Source organism: Trifolium pratense, linkage group LG3 (assembly GCF_020283565.1).
Source record: "Trifolium pratense cultivar HEN17-A07 linkage group LG3, ARS_RC_1.1, whole genome shotgun sequence".
NCBI lineage: Eukaryota > Viridiplantae > Streptophyta > Magnoliopsida > Fabales > Fabaceae > Trifolium > Trifolium pratense.
In genome coordinates, this window is record NC_060061.1 from 24432214 (window position 1) to 24448687 (window position 16474).

Consider the following 16474-nt stretch of genomic DNA (forward strand, 5'->3'; position numbering starts at 1 on the left):
TATTCTTCAGTTTCTAATGAAGATTTTGTTTCATCCCTAGAAACACTGCAAGATGATGTTGAGGCGCGCATAAGTTTGGCATCCCTGCTAGTTGAGGAAGGGAAAGAAAAGGAAGCCATTTCCTTGCTTTCTCCTCCAAAGGATTCTGGTACTTGTAACAATGTTTTTCTTTGTGATTGAATTTCTTCCATGGAGACACTAATGGTGAGGTACTTGCAGACTCTGGTGAAGCACATTCTGAAAAGTCACATAGATGGTGGGTTGATGTGAGAATAAAACTTAAGCTCTGTAACATATTTCAGATTAGAGGGATGCTTAATGATTTTGTGGATGTAAGTTTCCCTTTGGTACATGAATCGCTGCGTGTTGCAACTCCTAGACAACAGGTAATATTTTTTTTACGCAACAACAGGTAATATTTGAGAAACTATATTTATGCATATACTCTCGTGTTCATACAAGCACCTTCACGCACAGCGAGTTAAACATAGATATACGGGTGCTCACAAACACCTGTGTACATGTACGCTCAGTCCAAATTAAACCTGTTGAAAAAACTATATGATTTCATCTAGATCTTCTTCATCTGGGGACTTGTCAATTAGTTGCATTTATTGGTTTTGCATTTAAAAAAAGACTTGCACCCTCCCTCCATGTGGGAAGACGTTTGGTAATTTCTCCCCCGAACAAAATAAGAGATGCCATTGAAGCGGCTAATCCTATGCATATTGTATATACTTCTGCTTCTACAAATTGCATAGTATCAAACATCGCGAGACTTCTGTTGTCGTTTGTTATATAGTGAAACCTTAGGTTGATGATAAATAACCATGCTTTGTGAAGAGTTTTATGCTTCAGTTTTGCAGTTAATCGAGCATGTAATGGCAGGTTTTTGGCTTTTAAAGTTAATTTGGGAATGTATTTTGTGGAAGGTCAGTCAGTTGGATTTTGTTTGATAGAATCATACAAAGGGTCTTCTATTTAGGCTGCCATCTTAACTCTTGGCCTAGAGGGCACTAACGCATGAAGCAAAAACATCCCTTATCCTCATTTCTTTTAACCCTATTCATACTTATACCCATAGTCTTCTCATCTCTAATACACCACATCAAATGAAAGCTCTTTGGTGTTGTCTACTTTCACTTATAGTACAATTTTTTTTATGTAAATGTTTTAACTAGATTTTGTGTATATTGCATTGCAGAAACCAAACCCAGAATCTCCCTTGTGTAATCTTCACAAAGATGAAGAATACCAGCTAATCATTGATGTTAGTACTTCTATCACTTTTTTCTGTATCTCCTTTCCTTTTTAATGTGTGACCCCTTAATATCATCAATATACAGTTGTGCAATGCATTAGCATCCTCACAAAGGTATAGGGAAGCTTTGGAGATTATCAATCTCACTCCTCGTACTTCTCCGTCTGCTGAGAAGAATGAGAAGCTTCAATCTCTTGGAATCCGTAAGTCCTGAACTTCAACAAGATTGTATTTTTGTCTAGATTGATTTTATGCTTCCAACTTTTCTTGTTTCAAGAGATAAAAAAAAAAAATGGATTTATTGCTCGTTTATATGTTTGCCCTTCTTTAGCTTTAGAATATCTATTTTGAAAAGAGATTTATTAGTCTGTTGTTCTAGGGTGGGAAAATGCTTATCGTGCTAACAAAGCAATTTTGTGTTCACAGAAATGGCATACAACACCACAGATCCTAAACAAGGTTTTTATTGTGTAAAATCCAATGTTCCGCAACATGCACAGAGTGTTGCTGCTTGGAATTCATACTACAAGGTCATATCAAGGTAAATTTGTGGATGCAAGGAACTTAACGTTAGTTAGGCTCCTTAATTTGCTTTTGTAGTAGGACAGAGTTATGGCCTAAAGTAAAAGTAGAACCTAGTTTTTCTATAATTTCGTTTACTTATTTTATCCTGATTGATAGATTGGAAAACCGAGATACAGGACACGTCAAATTTTTACATAATATGCAAGTTTCGTAGATTGTGTGCCTCCTATCCTCATATCTGCGCATCAGTTTACTCGATTTAGCCATCATCAAGACGCGGCAAGGAAATACCTTGAAGCTTATCAACTTTCGCCTGAGAATCCACTGGTTAATCTTTGTGTTGGTATGCTCTTTCATTTCAACCTCTTTTTATACTGTGCTTTCTTAGCCAAGAACAAGCAGAAATTGAACCCTTATTCATAAATGTTTCTTAGGAACGGCCTTGATCAACTTGGCACTGGGATTCAGACTTAAAAATAAGCATCGGTGTGTTGTACAAGGTTTAGCATTCCTATACAATAATTTGAAGATCTGTGGGAACAGCCAGGTTTGTTAACGTGATTTCTTTGTGCCCATTTAAGAAGAAAATGTTCATCACTTATTAAAATAAATATAAGAAAATGGATGTATTGGCTTTATTTATATAGTGGATTATTTTGGTTCATTTACAACATATTATACCAGTTCTTATCTGGTATTTATATATTTTTTTGCTCCAATTTGGTGTTGAACTGATCTTAAAACTGCAAAGAATGTATACCCCCTATAACTCTTGCGAGTATTGGTGTTGAAAGGGTTGATTGTAGCAAGACAACTATGAAGGGCCAACAAGTATATGTTGGATTTTCCTTGCTGGCATCTTTATCCTTGTTGGTAAGAAATTTGGATGGGGGATTAACCAACAAGTACATATGGTGGCGATGGCCCTTCATAGTAACTAGCCCAATTTGCTGCTTCCACAAGAGGAAGTTCTCGTCACCGAGAATTTTCTCAAATTTGCAGAGGTTGATAGGGCTGATGCAGGAAGTACTAGGTTTGTCTTAGGCATTGAATTCACCAAAGGTTGTTTGGGAAGGAGGAGGACTAGCCAAATGTGCGGGAGTAGGAGGGTGGGTGTTTAGTGGGGTGCAAGAAATCCTCTAGAATTTAGGTAGCGAAAGCTGTGGTTAGCACTTCAAGGTTCAAGCTGAAATTTCTGCCTGATGAATCCTTGAGTTCATGGAGTCACTTTGAATGAAATATGAAAAACGCACATTAAAATAATTGGGGTAGCTTATCAGATAAAAAACTTACAACTGGTTGATTCTCGTCATGAGTTTTTTACTTCATACATTAATAAGCTGAAACTGAAGTAATTGATTGCTAAGCCGTGCAGGAATCTTTATTCAACATAGCTCGGGCATACCATCATGTTGGTCTTGTAACACTGGCAGCGATATATTATGAGAAGGTGATTGCTATTAGCGAAAGAGACTATCCAATTCCAAAACTTCCAAATGAGAATATTGATGTCATTGAAAATCATAAACCTGGATATTGCAACCTTCGTAGAGAAGCAGCTTACAATCTGCATTTAATCTACAAAAGGAGTGGGGCTGTTGATCTTGCTAGGCAAGTTCTGAAAGATTATTGTTCCGTTTGAGATTATATGATCCTTACAAACTTCAGATCGTCTTCAGGGTTTTACTTGGAATTCTATTATGTACACACAAAATTAGAAACATTTAGTGCAATATAGTTATTTAGTGGTATAGGTTTCTGTATATGGTGGTATTAATTTATTATTTAGTCACAGTAAACAACCAACAGTTATGATTCAAAAAAGACATGCTGAAGTGTTACTATTAAGCTTCAGTTTAGTACTAAGCTTTAATTATGGTATTTATATTCTCATTAATTTTCTCCTACTTGTGAATTTTTGTTTGGTTGAGAAATACAAGATTATGATCCAAGATGATCAAAAATGAAAAGTAGCTATGATTTTTCATAGCATTTTTTTATACAAAAAATTTAGGTGAGTTGGACTAGGGGCTCATCAAAAGATCAGGGCAGACCTCAAGGTTGAACGAGCAAGGTATTTACAAATCATAAAAAAGTCTTTGGCAGTGGGATCTTTGGAATCTTTAGGTGAATTATGGCAAAACAGTTGAATTTGAAATGAGGAAGCAATATACAAAAAGATGACTATACAAGATTTGTAGGTTTGTTGCAGAACACACTTTTGCTTTGTTTGTGAGTTGGTTTTTGGAAGAAAGGAGATGGGAATGTGGGAGAGATTAAAAAAACTAGTAATAGACTCGTGCTATCGCACTGGTCGTAACGTTATCAAGTTAGTGCTTATTGTCGGAAACTCGTTAGAATTCTTCTATATCCGGTTTAAAAGAGAAATCAATTATTCTATGAGGTTCAAACTTTTAATATAGAAGAGTCTGATACATGGTAAACATCTAAGGAGTTTCGCTCGATAAAAGCACATTTTACCCTTTTTAAAATGATCTAAGTATGGGTTGTCAAAAAAAAAATGATCTAAGTATGGTTGAGTATTATATGATCATTTATTATGTTCTTTTAATTTTTTTTATTTTTTGCCTTTTACCACCAGTTTAATCTGGTTCAGGGGTCAATTCTAGCATCAAGTGGTTCCAGCCCCCTCCCGATCGTAGTTGCGGGGGATCGAACTGTGGTCCTCCCTACAAAGTTCAGCATCAATCACCACTGAACCAACTAACAATTGATTGCTGGTGTGAGACTTAACTACTCACAATTAAAACCAAACAATTAAGATATCACTAACACATTCACAAATCATTATAGCACGTACAATTCCTAAAATCATAAGTTTTAGATAAATAAATTCAAAAGTTGGGGAATTGTCCCAAAATATTTAAACATGGTTGAAAGTGGAAAGTAGCAAAAAGAATATGATAACACAATTTCCATGATACCCCCTAGGAGAGCGAGGTAAATAAAATTACAACATAAACATAAATATTTGGCACTGGGTCAATCAAATAGTCTCATGATAATTGATAACAACATCTTCGAACCATCAAAGCAAAACACAAGATTTAAGCATCATGTTCAATTATATGCCATATTCACAAAAAAAAAAAAAAAAAAAAAAACCACAAATATACATGCTACAGAAACTGCAATGTTACTTAGGATTGAATTGAGGTGGGGGGAGGGGGGTAAAAAAATGATTTCCATGAATAATTTATCCTTTGTTGATATTTTAAAGAAAATTGTTTGGCACACACTTTAATATTCCTATGAAAATTGATAGTTATAATTTTTTACTATATATTCTAAAAAATGTATATAAAATTTCATAGGAATCCACTTTCCCACCCTTTCACTTGGGTATAATGTCATGGAAATATTGGACTATATGAGAAGTTATCTAATTTTTAGGAACCTTCATATATGAGAATAATTCTTTCTCAACCTTACAACATTTTCTAATAACACCCCAAAAATATCTGGTTATACCCAAATTAATTTAACAACTTATCATAATACCAAAATTACCCTTGTTTATATAATTTTTTCCAAAACCGTTTTTCAATCTCCACCTCTCTCCCACACAAACATTCATGGAATGGAGATGTAACCAAGCTTTATGAAAGATTAAACATTGAATCACAAGTTGTTTCATACATAGTTGAATTTCTGCGGTTTTAGTTATATCCTACGTTTTCATTTTGTCTAGCATGACTATGCAAATTTAATTTACGTATGACAAAGTAAATTCAATTCACGTATAACCTAAAGTGAAGATGATTTTATTTATACCAACAAAGGTACAAACCTGCATATTTTAGAAGAAATATAAGATTTGCAAATTAAACAATAATAATACAATTTTGAATTTTTTAGGTGACGATAGTTCGTGATTTGTCTAGATTGGATTTCCATGAGATTCATTCATTTGAAGAAAAGGGTTATGATTGTTAATTTGATTTTTAGGCATTTTTAATTTGCTTGGAAGTACTCGTTGGCTAATTTCATGATATATATTTGAACGAGAAGACAAATGTAGAAGAAAGGAGATTAAAATGTGAAGCTTGTGGAAGAGAATGGGAGAGTCAGAGTGGGAGAAGAAGAGTACGTGACAGGGATTTATGAGAAAAATAGGTTGTTTTGAAAATTAAATTTATAAAAGGGGTATTTTGGGTATTTTGGGGTGTAACTGGATTATTAAGGGGTGTTACTAGCAAAAATCCAACAAATATGGGTTACAAAAATCTTCATGCATTCAATATTGCATTACTTGGGAGAAAAGATATTTTCTCTCCCCACCCCCCATGAATCTTTTATCCCCCTTGAATTTCCAATTTTGCCCTTGAAAAAACTTCGGTTCGTAGAAACCGAAGTTTTTTTTTGCCTTGAAAACAAATTTCGGTTTCTAAGAACCGAAATTTACTCTGAAATTGCTATAGAAAAATTTCGGTTTCTGCGAACCGAATGTTTCTGCAAGGGCAAAATTGGAATATTGGGGGTATAAAAGATTCATGGGAGGGGGGAGAGAAAATATCGGGAGAAAATTGCTTTCTAGGCCCCTGCGTTGCTCTCAAACCCCCCTAAAATCCCAAAATACCTCAATTTTTGGTCTCTTTTCGTTTGGTAACTCCAAACCAAAACCTATTTTTTCGGTTCCTACAAACCGAAGTCGTGTTATATGGCTATATTTTGGCAAAAATAGAAGAAAAACGTTGATTCATAAGGTATCTACCGAAAACGCATTACTTCGGTAAATGCGTGATGAGAACGCATTGTTTCGGTAGTTGCGACCCGAATTTGATTTTTATAGTTACAAAAGCAGAGTTGTTCAACCAATTCAGGTTTGTGAGTGAGCAACATTAACAAGATGAAGAACATCATAGAACAAGATGAATATCAGCAACAAGAACAACATAGAACAAGATGAAGAACAACATATATAGAATAACACAAAAATCCACAAAAATAAGGTCATGAAATATCAATTTCAGAAAGAATTAAAGAGGGTCAAATTGAAGTCCTGAAATATCAATTTCAGGTTCAGATACATATAATTAGGCTCAAATATGGAGAAAAAGCAAAGAAATGATGAAGAAAACTTATCTTGGTGTAAGGTCAAAGATGAGAGAAGAACAACTCTATTTTTCCTGGAATTTGGTTTCTATCTTTTGATTCCTAAAATTTACTTTCATGCTTCCTGTAACTTCCAAAGTTGATGAATTATGCTTCCTGAAATGTCAAATTCCATGTTAGAGATGGTTATATTGTCAAACTTGGCCTTTTATTTCTCAGTAAATAATACACATAAACCTACTGCATTTTCCCTTCCAATTTTATTTTCCGTGTTAATAAAAATAAGCTACTATTCTGATATTTTTTATATTTTTGATAATTGTATAATGAGTTGATAAGAAGGCAAAACTCAAAGCAAAGGTCTCCAACAAAAATGAGTTATGCAAGGTTCCTGAAATTGTAATCCACGAAGCAAGCATGATTATGTTGAGTTATGCAAGGCCTTTTCTTTGTATCATAATTACCGAACACTTTCATTTCGTTTCGTAATTACCGAATTCGTGTTGATTTAGGCAAAAATGAAGAATTGTTATTCGTCTTTGATTGTTGATTATGCTGCATACTCATACGCATATGCACTCTCATTAAGCTTCACTTTGGATTAGATTATCAGATGAGGGGAAAAAGAAAGGAACGCAAGGTCTGTTTATTTGCTTAGCACTTAGCAGCATTTCGGTTTCTATCTGCGGAAGTGATGTTGGTTCGGATCTTAACTACCGAAATCATCTTAGGGGCAATTTCGTCAGTTTGAGGGGCCTAGGAGCAATGCACGAGGGCCCAAAGAGCAATTTTCTACTTGGGAAACAGGCTTGGAATTTGATTGTCAAACCAAACAATTTAGTCACTAAATTACTCAAAGCTATATATTTTCCCAATTGTGACTATTTTGAGTCAAATGTTGGGTACAATCCAAGTTATGTATGGAGGAGCATTTGGAATGCCGAGTTTGTTATCAAAGGAGGTTGCAAATGGAGTATTGGAACCGGCAAGAATGTTAACATATGGGACCAAAATTGGCTTAAGGATGACATGTCTATTCCTACTCCACCAAACTTGCAGAACGTTGGTGAAATTACAAAGGTTAAGAGCCTCATGTTGAGTAATTCCAAAGCTTGGGACCATGATAAAGTTTGTAGTATGTTTGACAGCAACACAACTACTAGAATTCTGAATACCCCTTTGTTTAATTTTGTTCATGATGATACATTAGTCTGGAAGATGGAACATGATGGTGTCTACTTGGTTTGCCGTGCTTATAGTATAGCAAGCAGTTGGAGTCAAGTTTGGCGAGCAAAAATCCCACCAAAAGTAAAAAAAAAACTCATGTGGAGGATTGGTCGAAATGTCTTACCAATGTATAAGCGTCTCAACAGTCGTGGTGTGCAATGTTCTGCGTGTAATGAAGGGACGAGGATACATTACATGTGTTATTCCTATGTCAAAAGAGCGTTCAATGCTAGCATCGAATAGGACTTCGGGCGAATGTGAGTGCAAGTATTAATGTGAATAACAATGTTGCATAAAACTTGTTTTCAATTAGGGATAGGCTTAATAATGATAAAGATAAGGCTTAATTAATAAAATGGTCCCTTAAAGATATTTTTGGTTTCATATTGGTCCCTTAAAGAAAAAAAGGTCTAAATAGGTCCCTTAAAGAAAAAAAGGTCCGAATAGGTCCCTTAAAGACATATCCGTTAATCAGTTTGGTCCTATTTAGACCACTTTTTAGGGACCAAACTGATTAACGGAGATGTCTTTAAGGGACCTATTCGGACTTTTTTTTCTTTAAGGGACCTATTTGAACCTTTTTTTCTTTAAGGGACCAATCTGAAACCAAAAATGTCTTTAAGGGACCATTTTATTAATTAAGCCTAAAGATAAACAAGAACTATTCAGTGTGATGCTTTGGAGTTCATGGAAGCGTATTTGAATAACCAAGTGTGAGAGAATACCAACGAGTCTAACCAGTCTGTGTGTGACAGAGCAAAACATCTGCTTACAGGTTGGCAAAATGCTCAACAAATTCGATCCCTAAACCAAGTTGAGGTCGACTCAAGTGTAATATTGACGCTTCTTTTTCGCCAACTAGAAACAAGGTGGAGATTGGGATGTATATTAGAGATGATCAAGGAAAGTTTGTGACTGCAAGAACATAATGGTTAGAGCCTATTCTTGATATGGAAGTTGGAGAAGCTATTAGACGGTTGCATGCTCTAAAATGGACAGATGAGTTGCGGCTTAATGAAATTGATTTAGAAATGGATTGCAAGAGGGTGGTTGATAGTCTATACAGTAATAGAACCTACGGATCTTGGTACTATCAACAAAATAGCACCAAGTGATCGTAGAATTTTGAGATATTATATTCTAAAGTAACTAAGATATTGCTTGATGCTTGATCATATGTCTGATTTTATTTGCTCTTCGTAGGAGTAATTAGATAATGCCTCCTTATGTATTAGTAAATGTGAAGGAAGATCAGAGAGAAAGAGAAACGAAGATCAGACAGTATTTGCATAAAGAACCTAGAAAATTGGTGATACGTATTAAATGTGAAGGAATGGGTAATTGGAAATGTTACTAAATGTACATAAAAAAAGAAATGAACCGTCAGATTTTAAAAAATAAACAGTCATGCGTATACGTGTTGACGACGAATCACATCGTGTTGCTGCCGTATCGATTTTTTTTTTGTTAAAAAAAAAAATTTTAATTCGAATACTCTTTCGATACGTATCAACAGGGGCGGACCCAGACATGGATTATCGATGTGGCTAATTTTTTTAGGCAGTATTGAAAAAAAAAATCATCGTTATCTTAATAATTCAGTTAAACAACGAACAACATATGAAATTATTATTAATACAATATGTGTATCTAAAAAAAACACCAACAAACCAACAATTCAGAAAATTTCTATTTAAAAAAAAAAAAAGAAATTAACAAACTAACAAACTATATCCAGAAAACTACAAAGTTTCTATTCGGAAAAAAAAAGACTATAACTTATTGATTGTATGTAAAATCATACATATTACTATTGTTTGATACATCACAAGATTCTATCTTGGACCAAAATATATAGAACCCAAACTTCTATCAGCTTATAGTTTATTTTGATAAACTAATTCAATTAACTTATAACTTATTAATATTTATTCCAATTTTACTCATACCTTCTTGCTCGAAAAAATTAAACCTATTATTTTATGTCATTTCATATTTATATGCCACAATCGTTAAAGTTAAAGTTGATTTTTATACAATTAAAGTATATAACTTAAAATAATATACTATGTATAACCAAAGAGTTGAATGCTATAAACTAATATTTGCACTAATATTTAAATTAATATGTATCGAGAGACTTACAATTATTAATAATAAACTCTAAACTAATATTTACATTAATATTTGTACAAATATGTATACAGAATAATTTAAAATTATTTATAAAATTATTATTATTATTTTTAAAATTATTTGGGCTGAAGCCTCACACAGGTCCGTCCCTGCGTATCAACAGTATATCGGGGCGTATTGGTACGTCAGGTACGATTCGGAAATCATTTTGACGTATGGATGCTTCATATACCAGATATTATTAATAATGAAATAAGATAACTCAGATAAAAAAATATGGGTATACTCATTTTCGGAAATAAAATTCCTATGAACTTTAAAAAAATTGCATCAATACTCCTATAAAAAAAAGAAAAAAAAAAGCGCAATTTGTGAGTAGTTTCTAGTCATATCTCCAACATTTGTTATTTGAACCCACCCTTTGATTTTGATTTTTGAGTCCATCAGTTCAGCCCTAATCCAATCCTCTCTCTCTCCTCTTGCTGAAGTCTGTGACAGTCTCTCTCTCTCTCTCTCTCTCTCTCTCTCTCTCTCTCTCTCACTCCCATTGCTGCTGCCGCCGCACCACCGGCCATCCCTTCTTCCTCTTAAACCGCCGGTGCAGGGAGCACCACCGCCCACTCTCTCTCGCACGCGTTCCTCTCGCAGGTGTTGTTATTTGAAAAGTTGGCTCCTGTTGTAGGGAACTTGAATTGCATTATTTACTTATTATACCTTTGCATTCATATTCATATTCTTATAGTAGTAGAATTAGAATATACATTTTTGAAATTAATTACATACCAATGTATCGAGCTGGTTTTATTATTATATAAGATTATTTACTTACATTCTTGTTGGTACTGTACATTGAATTATGTTTTTCAACCACGAAGCACGGACAGTCGGACACAGACATGACATTGACACGTCCACGCCGATAATAATTTGAAAAATTGATATAATTCAATGTAATCATAAGTGTTGGTGTCGGACATAGACATCTGTCCTACACAATTAATCCAAGGAGTGTCCATCCTTGCTTCATAGTTTTTCAACTATGAGTTGTCTTGTCCATTAAAAGTCAATGTGAGTTTAATCCATCACTAAAGCCAAGGCCACACAGTGTCTCCATTGTAGAGTTTGGTGCAGTTGCAGATGGTAAAACATTGAGGGGGCGGGGTTCAGGTTAAAGAGGTTGCCATTGCATGAGTTTGGCTTCTGTAATTAGATTTATTAACTCTATCGCTCTTGTCTGAAATTTTACGATGTCACTGCTATGTGGAAGCTAGTGGTTCAACTAGAGGGTTGGAATTCTAATATACTTAAAATCAATTGAAATTTAAGAACGTTTATTTTGTCGTTACAGTTATTGATTATTTTGCGTGTCTGTTTTATTTGTTCTTATATTGCAGCTAAAGTTACTCATCTGTGAATTTATGGTTGACAAAAACTTGTGACATTTTTTAAATATTTTAACCAGAAGATACGTTCGTGGAGAGATTCTATGACGAGAACATCATACAGCGACTAATTTTCCTCTGCTTAGAAGTTGTGTATGGAACTGTGGTGGATTAATTTCTTGATATCTTTATAGCGGAAGGCAAATAAGTTGCTTCTAATTCCAGAGATCTGAATCCTTATTTAGATTCAGAAGTGAAAAACAGATAGAAATGATTGTAGCTAGAAATTTCTCCCCTTCAAAGCTTAAGCAGCTCGTTTATTTATCACTCCTTTCTGAGTGCAAAAACCATGTGCAGTCAAATCTTTTTTCAACCTTAATACAAGACTCAAACCCACATCACCATTGCCTTACAAAAAATTTACCACATCCATCAAGTAATTTGTTTAGGTATTTCTCTTCACAACCTGCGGATTCAGCTTCAAAACAAAAGTTGCCTTTCTCTCGTGAGGGTAATTATGATGAAGGAACTTCCCAATCTCTTCATGTCTGCCCTGGTTGTGGGGTTTGTATGCAAGATTTCAACCCAAAACACCCTGGTTATTTCATTAAACCATCTGAGAAAGACATAACTTATAAATTGTATACCCATCTTGAACCTGTTGCACAAGAGCCTGAGTTCTCTAATACTGTTAAAAAGGGGTTTGTTATTGAACCAGAGAAGCTTACTAGTGATGACAACTTGACAACGAAACAAGAAAAGCCAGTGGTATGTGCACGATGTCATTCGTTGAGGCACTATGGGAAGGTGAAGGATCCAACTGTGGAAAATTTGCTACCAGATTTCGACTTCTATCATACAGTGGGAAGGAAGTTGGCATCAACAAGTGGGCCCCGTTCAGTGGTACTTATGGTTGTGGATGCAGTGGATTTTGATGGGTCATTTCCAAGGAAGGTTGCAAAGTTGGTTTCTGAGACAATTGAAGATAACTCTTCTGCATGGACGCAGGGTAAGTCAGGGAATGTACCTAGAGTAGTACTTGTGGTTACAAAGATTGACTTATTGCCTAGCTCATTGTCACCAACAAGATTGGAGCATTGGATTAGGCAAAGAGCTAGAGAGGGTGGCATTATTAAGATTACTAGTTTACACATGGTGAGTGCACTTCGAGATTGGGGACTTAAGAATCTCGTGGATGATATAGTAGGATTGGCTGGATCTAGAGGAAATGTGTGGACCGTTGGGGCACAGAATGCAGGAAAGAGTACATTAATAAATTCTATAGGAAAGCATGTTGGAGGGAAGATTACACATCTGACTGAAGCACCTGTTCCAGGGACTACACTAGGCATTGTTAGAGTGGAGGGTGCTCTTCCAAGTCAGGCAAAATTATTTGATACACCCGGCCTTCTCCATCCTTACCAGATAACAACAAGGTTAACGAGGGAAGAGCAAAAGCTTGTTTACATGACCAAAGAGTTGAAACCTAGGACATATAGAGTTAAGGTTAGTGCACTTAAATAATAATTTGTGTGGCTGATATTAATATTATTGTTTATGTATGCTGCATGCTAATTTGCATCTAGTGTTGTTTCATCTTTTACGTCTTATTAAAATCTGTTAAACTCCATTTTTTTACCAATTAATTGTGGTAGGCTGGTCATTCGATTCACATAGCTGGTCTTATGAGATTGGATGTAGAAGAAACGTCCCTGGATACTATCTATGTCACGGTGTGGGCATCGCCTTACCTTCCTCTGCATATGGGTAAAGCAGAAAATGCAAGTAAAATGTTCCAAGACCATTTTGGACACCAGTTACAGGTATTCTCTTTGATCCTTATAATTGACTACTTACTAAGCAATCCCTCACTCGTGAGCCATTTAAGATGATTTTCAAGTGCCTTCCTGAAGTATTGTCTGGGTTACAAATAATTGTTTTGTCTCTTACTCATTACATCCAAACTAAAAAAGTGTGTACCAAATGGTGTTAATATGGCCTTGAGATCCGTCGGTCATGTTTGGTCAACCAACCTGCCCAAATATTTAGTACTACTATTTATTTCTCTAGTTTGCTGAATTTATTTTCAGAGAATTACCTATAAACAATATTAAGCAATATCTAGATAGTAGATAGTCAATGAGTCAATTGCCATAATATGCATATAATGAAGTTTTTATGTGCATGTACAAATCTATGTTGCAAGAAAACAAAAGTTTCTCTTTTGATTCATAGTCATTGTGCATTACAGTTTCCTCTAGTATAACACCTGTCTGAATTTTCCTTTGTTCAGCCACCAATTGGAGAGAAAAGAGTCGAAGAATTGGGGAATTGGGCGAGAAGGGAATTTCATGTTGGTGGAAACAGTTGGGACTCAAGTTCTGTAGACATTGCTGCTGCTGGCCTTGGTTGGTTTGCCATTGGACTTAAAGGAGAAGCTGTGTTGGGCGTTTGGACTTATGAAGGAGTTGATGTTGTTCATCGCAATTCTTTGATACCCTATAGATCGAATACTTTTGAAGTTACAGGATTTACTGTATCGAAGATTGTCTCACAGTCTGACCGAGCTTCAAATAAGCCACGTCAACAAAGTGACAAAAAGACGAAGCGGATTGATTCAAAAATGCCATCCAGTTCGGTTGAATCGCCACTATTGACTTCTGTTGGAGACATATAATAATGATGTCAGTTTGGAAGAAAGCAAAAGGAATTGAATTGTCATTTAGTTTCTATACAATACAAGAGTTGAATCAAAATGATAACTAAACCGATGATTTCCGACTTATAAATATCTCAGGGTCAAACAATGGGAGTGATGTTGCATAAGTCAATCTATATCATATTCCTCGTTTGTTTCAAAGAGATGTAATAGAAATCATAAATGTTTTGTACTGTATTTTCTAGTCTATTAATGCGGACTAGGATTGGCTCTCAATGTTTGGATTCTATTCAGTTAGTTACTTGAAATGCCTAGGTAATCAATTTTGCACCCAAAATGATTCTCGTTTATGAATTAAAATTCAACTATTTACTATGATATGAATACCATGTATTGAATTTCAAAAACAAAAAGAATACCATGTATTGTGTTCTACATAGGATTGGTTTAGGCCATGGTATTATAGTGCTGCTTTTGCATACCATTTTTTTCTTTATAAACGAAATAGTATGTATTGGACTGATACTGTTGGAGACATAACCTGGCTTGAGAATTTGTAACGGAAGCATAAACTCCATTGATATTGATCAAGATCAAAAGAGGTAGATCTGAATGATGACTTGGCATGACAACCACTGTTTTGCACACAAGCATTGGAGTTAACTAGGCATGCCATTGAGAAGCTTCAATCAATGGTTCTTCCTCTCTTGAGAGTTGAGACTTATCAAAAGGTCATCAATAGGCCAAAGTCATTCAAACACAAAAACTAAAACAAATGGCCAAGCTTAAAAGAAGGACATTGAATCTATTTTTCAAAGCTATGCTATGGTTTTCTTTAGATAAAGAATAGCTGAACACACATTTTATTTGGATATGCATCGGTATACTGCTAAGGTGAATAATTCTGATCGATCCACACATAGTGTTTTAATATAGAAACATTAACAAAATATTATTTTGAGCCTATTAAAATTATCCACATCAGCGGATGTACCAGTACACATCCAAATAAGATGTGTACTGAAAAATTCAGCTAAAGAAGGTTACATTTGTGTCATCCTTGTTATTGCCACACTTTTTTTACAGAGGTGTAATGAATTTTAAAAGGGTTAAATATATTTTTGGTCCTTATAGTTTGCAAGAATTTCGTTTTTAGTCCCCGAAGATTTTTTTCGCACTTTTCAGTCCCTGAAGTTTTTTCTGTCAGGGTTTTTGGTCCCTACTTTTCATTCAACTCGTACATATCATTCGATCTTTTTTTCTGCGGTCATGTTTAGTACATTATGTGAATCTCTCTTACAAAAGTTTAAATTTTTTAACAAAAGATGAATTAAATATGAATTTTTTAGTTTTTGGCACATAAAAATTCATAAATAATTCATCTCATGTTAAAAAATTCTAAATTTTTATCGGAGATGTTCTTATAATATTATAAACGTGAATACAAAAAACCATTGAAAAATATGAAAGTATACAAGAGTTTAATTAAAAGTAAGGACTAAGAACACTGATGGAAAAAACTTCGGGGACTAAAAAGTGCGAAAAAATCTTCAAGGACTAAAAACAAAATTCTGAGAAACTATAGGCCAAAAACATATTTAACCCATTTTAAAATATATAGACCAAATTAGAAAGAAAATACTAAATGATAAGTAATTTTGTCTTTGATTTGCTACACATGTTGACTAAAAAAATTTCATGCCCCTTGCAAGCTTTTAAACTATTCCTAAAACTCATAGGAACACAGTTTAATACTTATGTCTTGGTTCCTGAAACTAGATTGGAGAGGTGAGCCAAAGAGTTCTTAGACAAAATGTAGCATATTTCTTCTAACTTAATTAAAACTTTTTGTTTGATGAGTTTGAGCTTAGATATATAGCAACGTTAAAACCTTTAAACTTAGGAAATTATTCTCAAGTTTTCAACTGTTGCATGCATAACATATTGCTGAGAGAATTTATTTCACTTGTCTCGCAAGCTTATATAGTATTTTTCACTTACTTATAATTTTTTTTCCTAAACTAGTAATAGACCCTTGGTATCGCACGAGTTGTAACATTACGTGTATATTTTTTTAAGTTACATTTTGCTAAGTGAAATTTCAAAAAGTAATCAAAGTATATATTCATTAATAATATGATTAATTGAAAGATAATTAACATTAATAGTAGTGTAACATATTAATACAAATTAGAGCATAGACACAAA

At 34.4% G+C, this 16474-nt stretch overlaps 1 protein-coding gene and 1 pseudogene across 4 annotated transcripts; both read left to right on the forward strand.

Moving 5' to 3' along the window:
* The window catches only part of LOC123914821, a 42939-nt pseudogene extending 39329 nt beyond the window's left edge, over window positions 1-3610 (forward strand).
* A 6869-nt stretch (window positions 3611-10479) lies between these two features.
* Window positions 10480-14644, forward strand: LOC123917735 (GTP-binding protein BRASSINAZOLE INSENSITIVE PALE GREEN 2, chloroplastic-like). Of its 4 annotated transcripts, none has more exons than XM_045969551.1 (4): window positions 10480-10873; window positions 11691-13113; window positions 13263-13430; window positions 13901-14644. In XM_045969551.1, exons 2-4 carry the CDS (start codon window positions 11878-11880, stop codon window positions 14282-14284), a joined length of 1788 nt encoding a protein of 595 aa, XP_045825507.1. In that variant the 5' UTR covers window positions 10480-10873; window positions 11691-11877; the 3' UTR covers window positions 14285-14644. The 4 variants fall into 4 exon arrangements, with proteins under 4 accessions (XP_045825507.1, XP_045825506.1, XP_045825505.1 ...); XM_045969550.1 differs by having other exon boundaries at window positions 10630-11511; window positions 11620-13113; XM_045969549.1 differs by having other exon boundaries at window positions 10630-10873; window positions 11620-13113.
* Window positions 14645-16474: the final 1830 nt, after the last annotated feature.

What these genes read in the sequence shown, in the direction of transcription:
- LOC123917735 (XM_045969551.1), top strand. Translation starts at nt 11,878, where the DNA reads ATGATTGTAGCTAGAAATTTCTCCCCTTCAAAGCTTAAGCAGCTCGTT. An exon ending in CTAGGACATATAGAGTTAAG is followed by an intron (nt 13,114 to 13,262) that starts GTTAGTGCACTT and finishes TAATTGTGGTAG; the next exon opens with GCTGGTCATTCGATTCACAT. An exon ending in ATTTTGGACACCAGTTACAG is followed by an intron (nt 13,431 to 13,900) that starts GTATTCTCTTTG and finishes TCCTTTGTTCAG; the next exon opens with CCACCAATTGGAGAGAAAAG.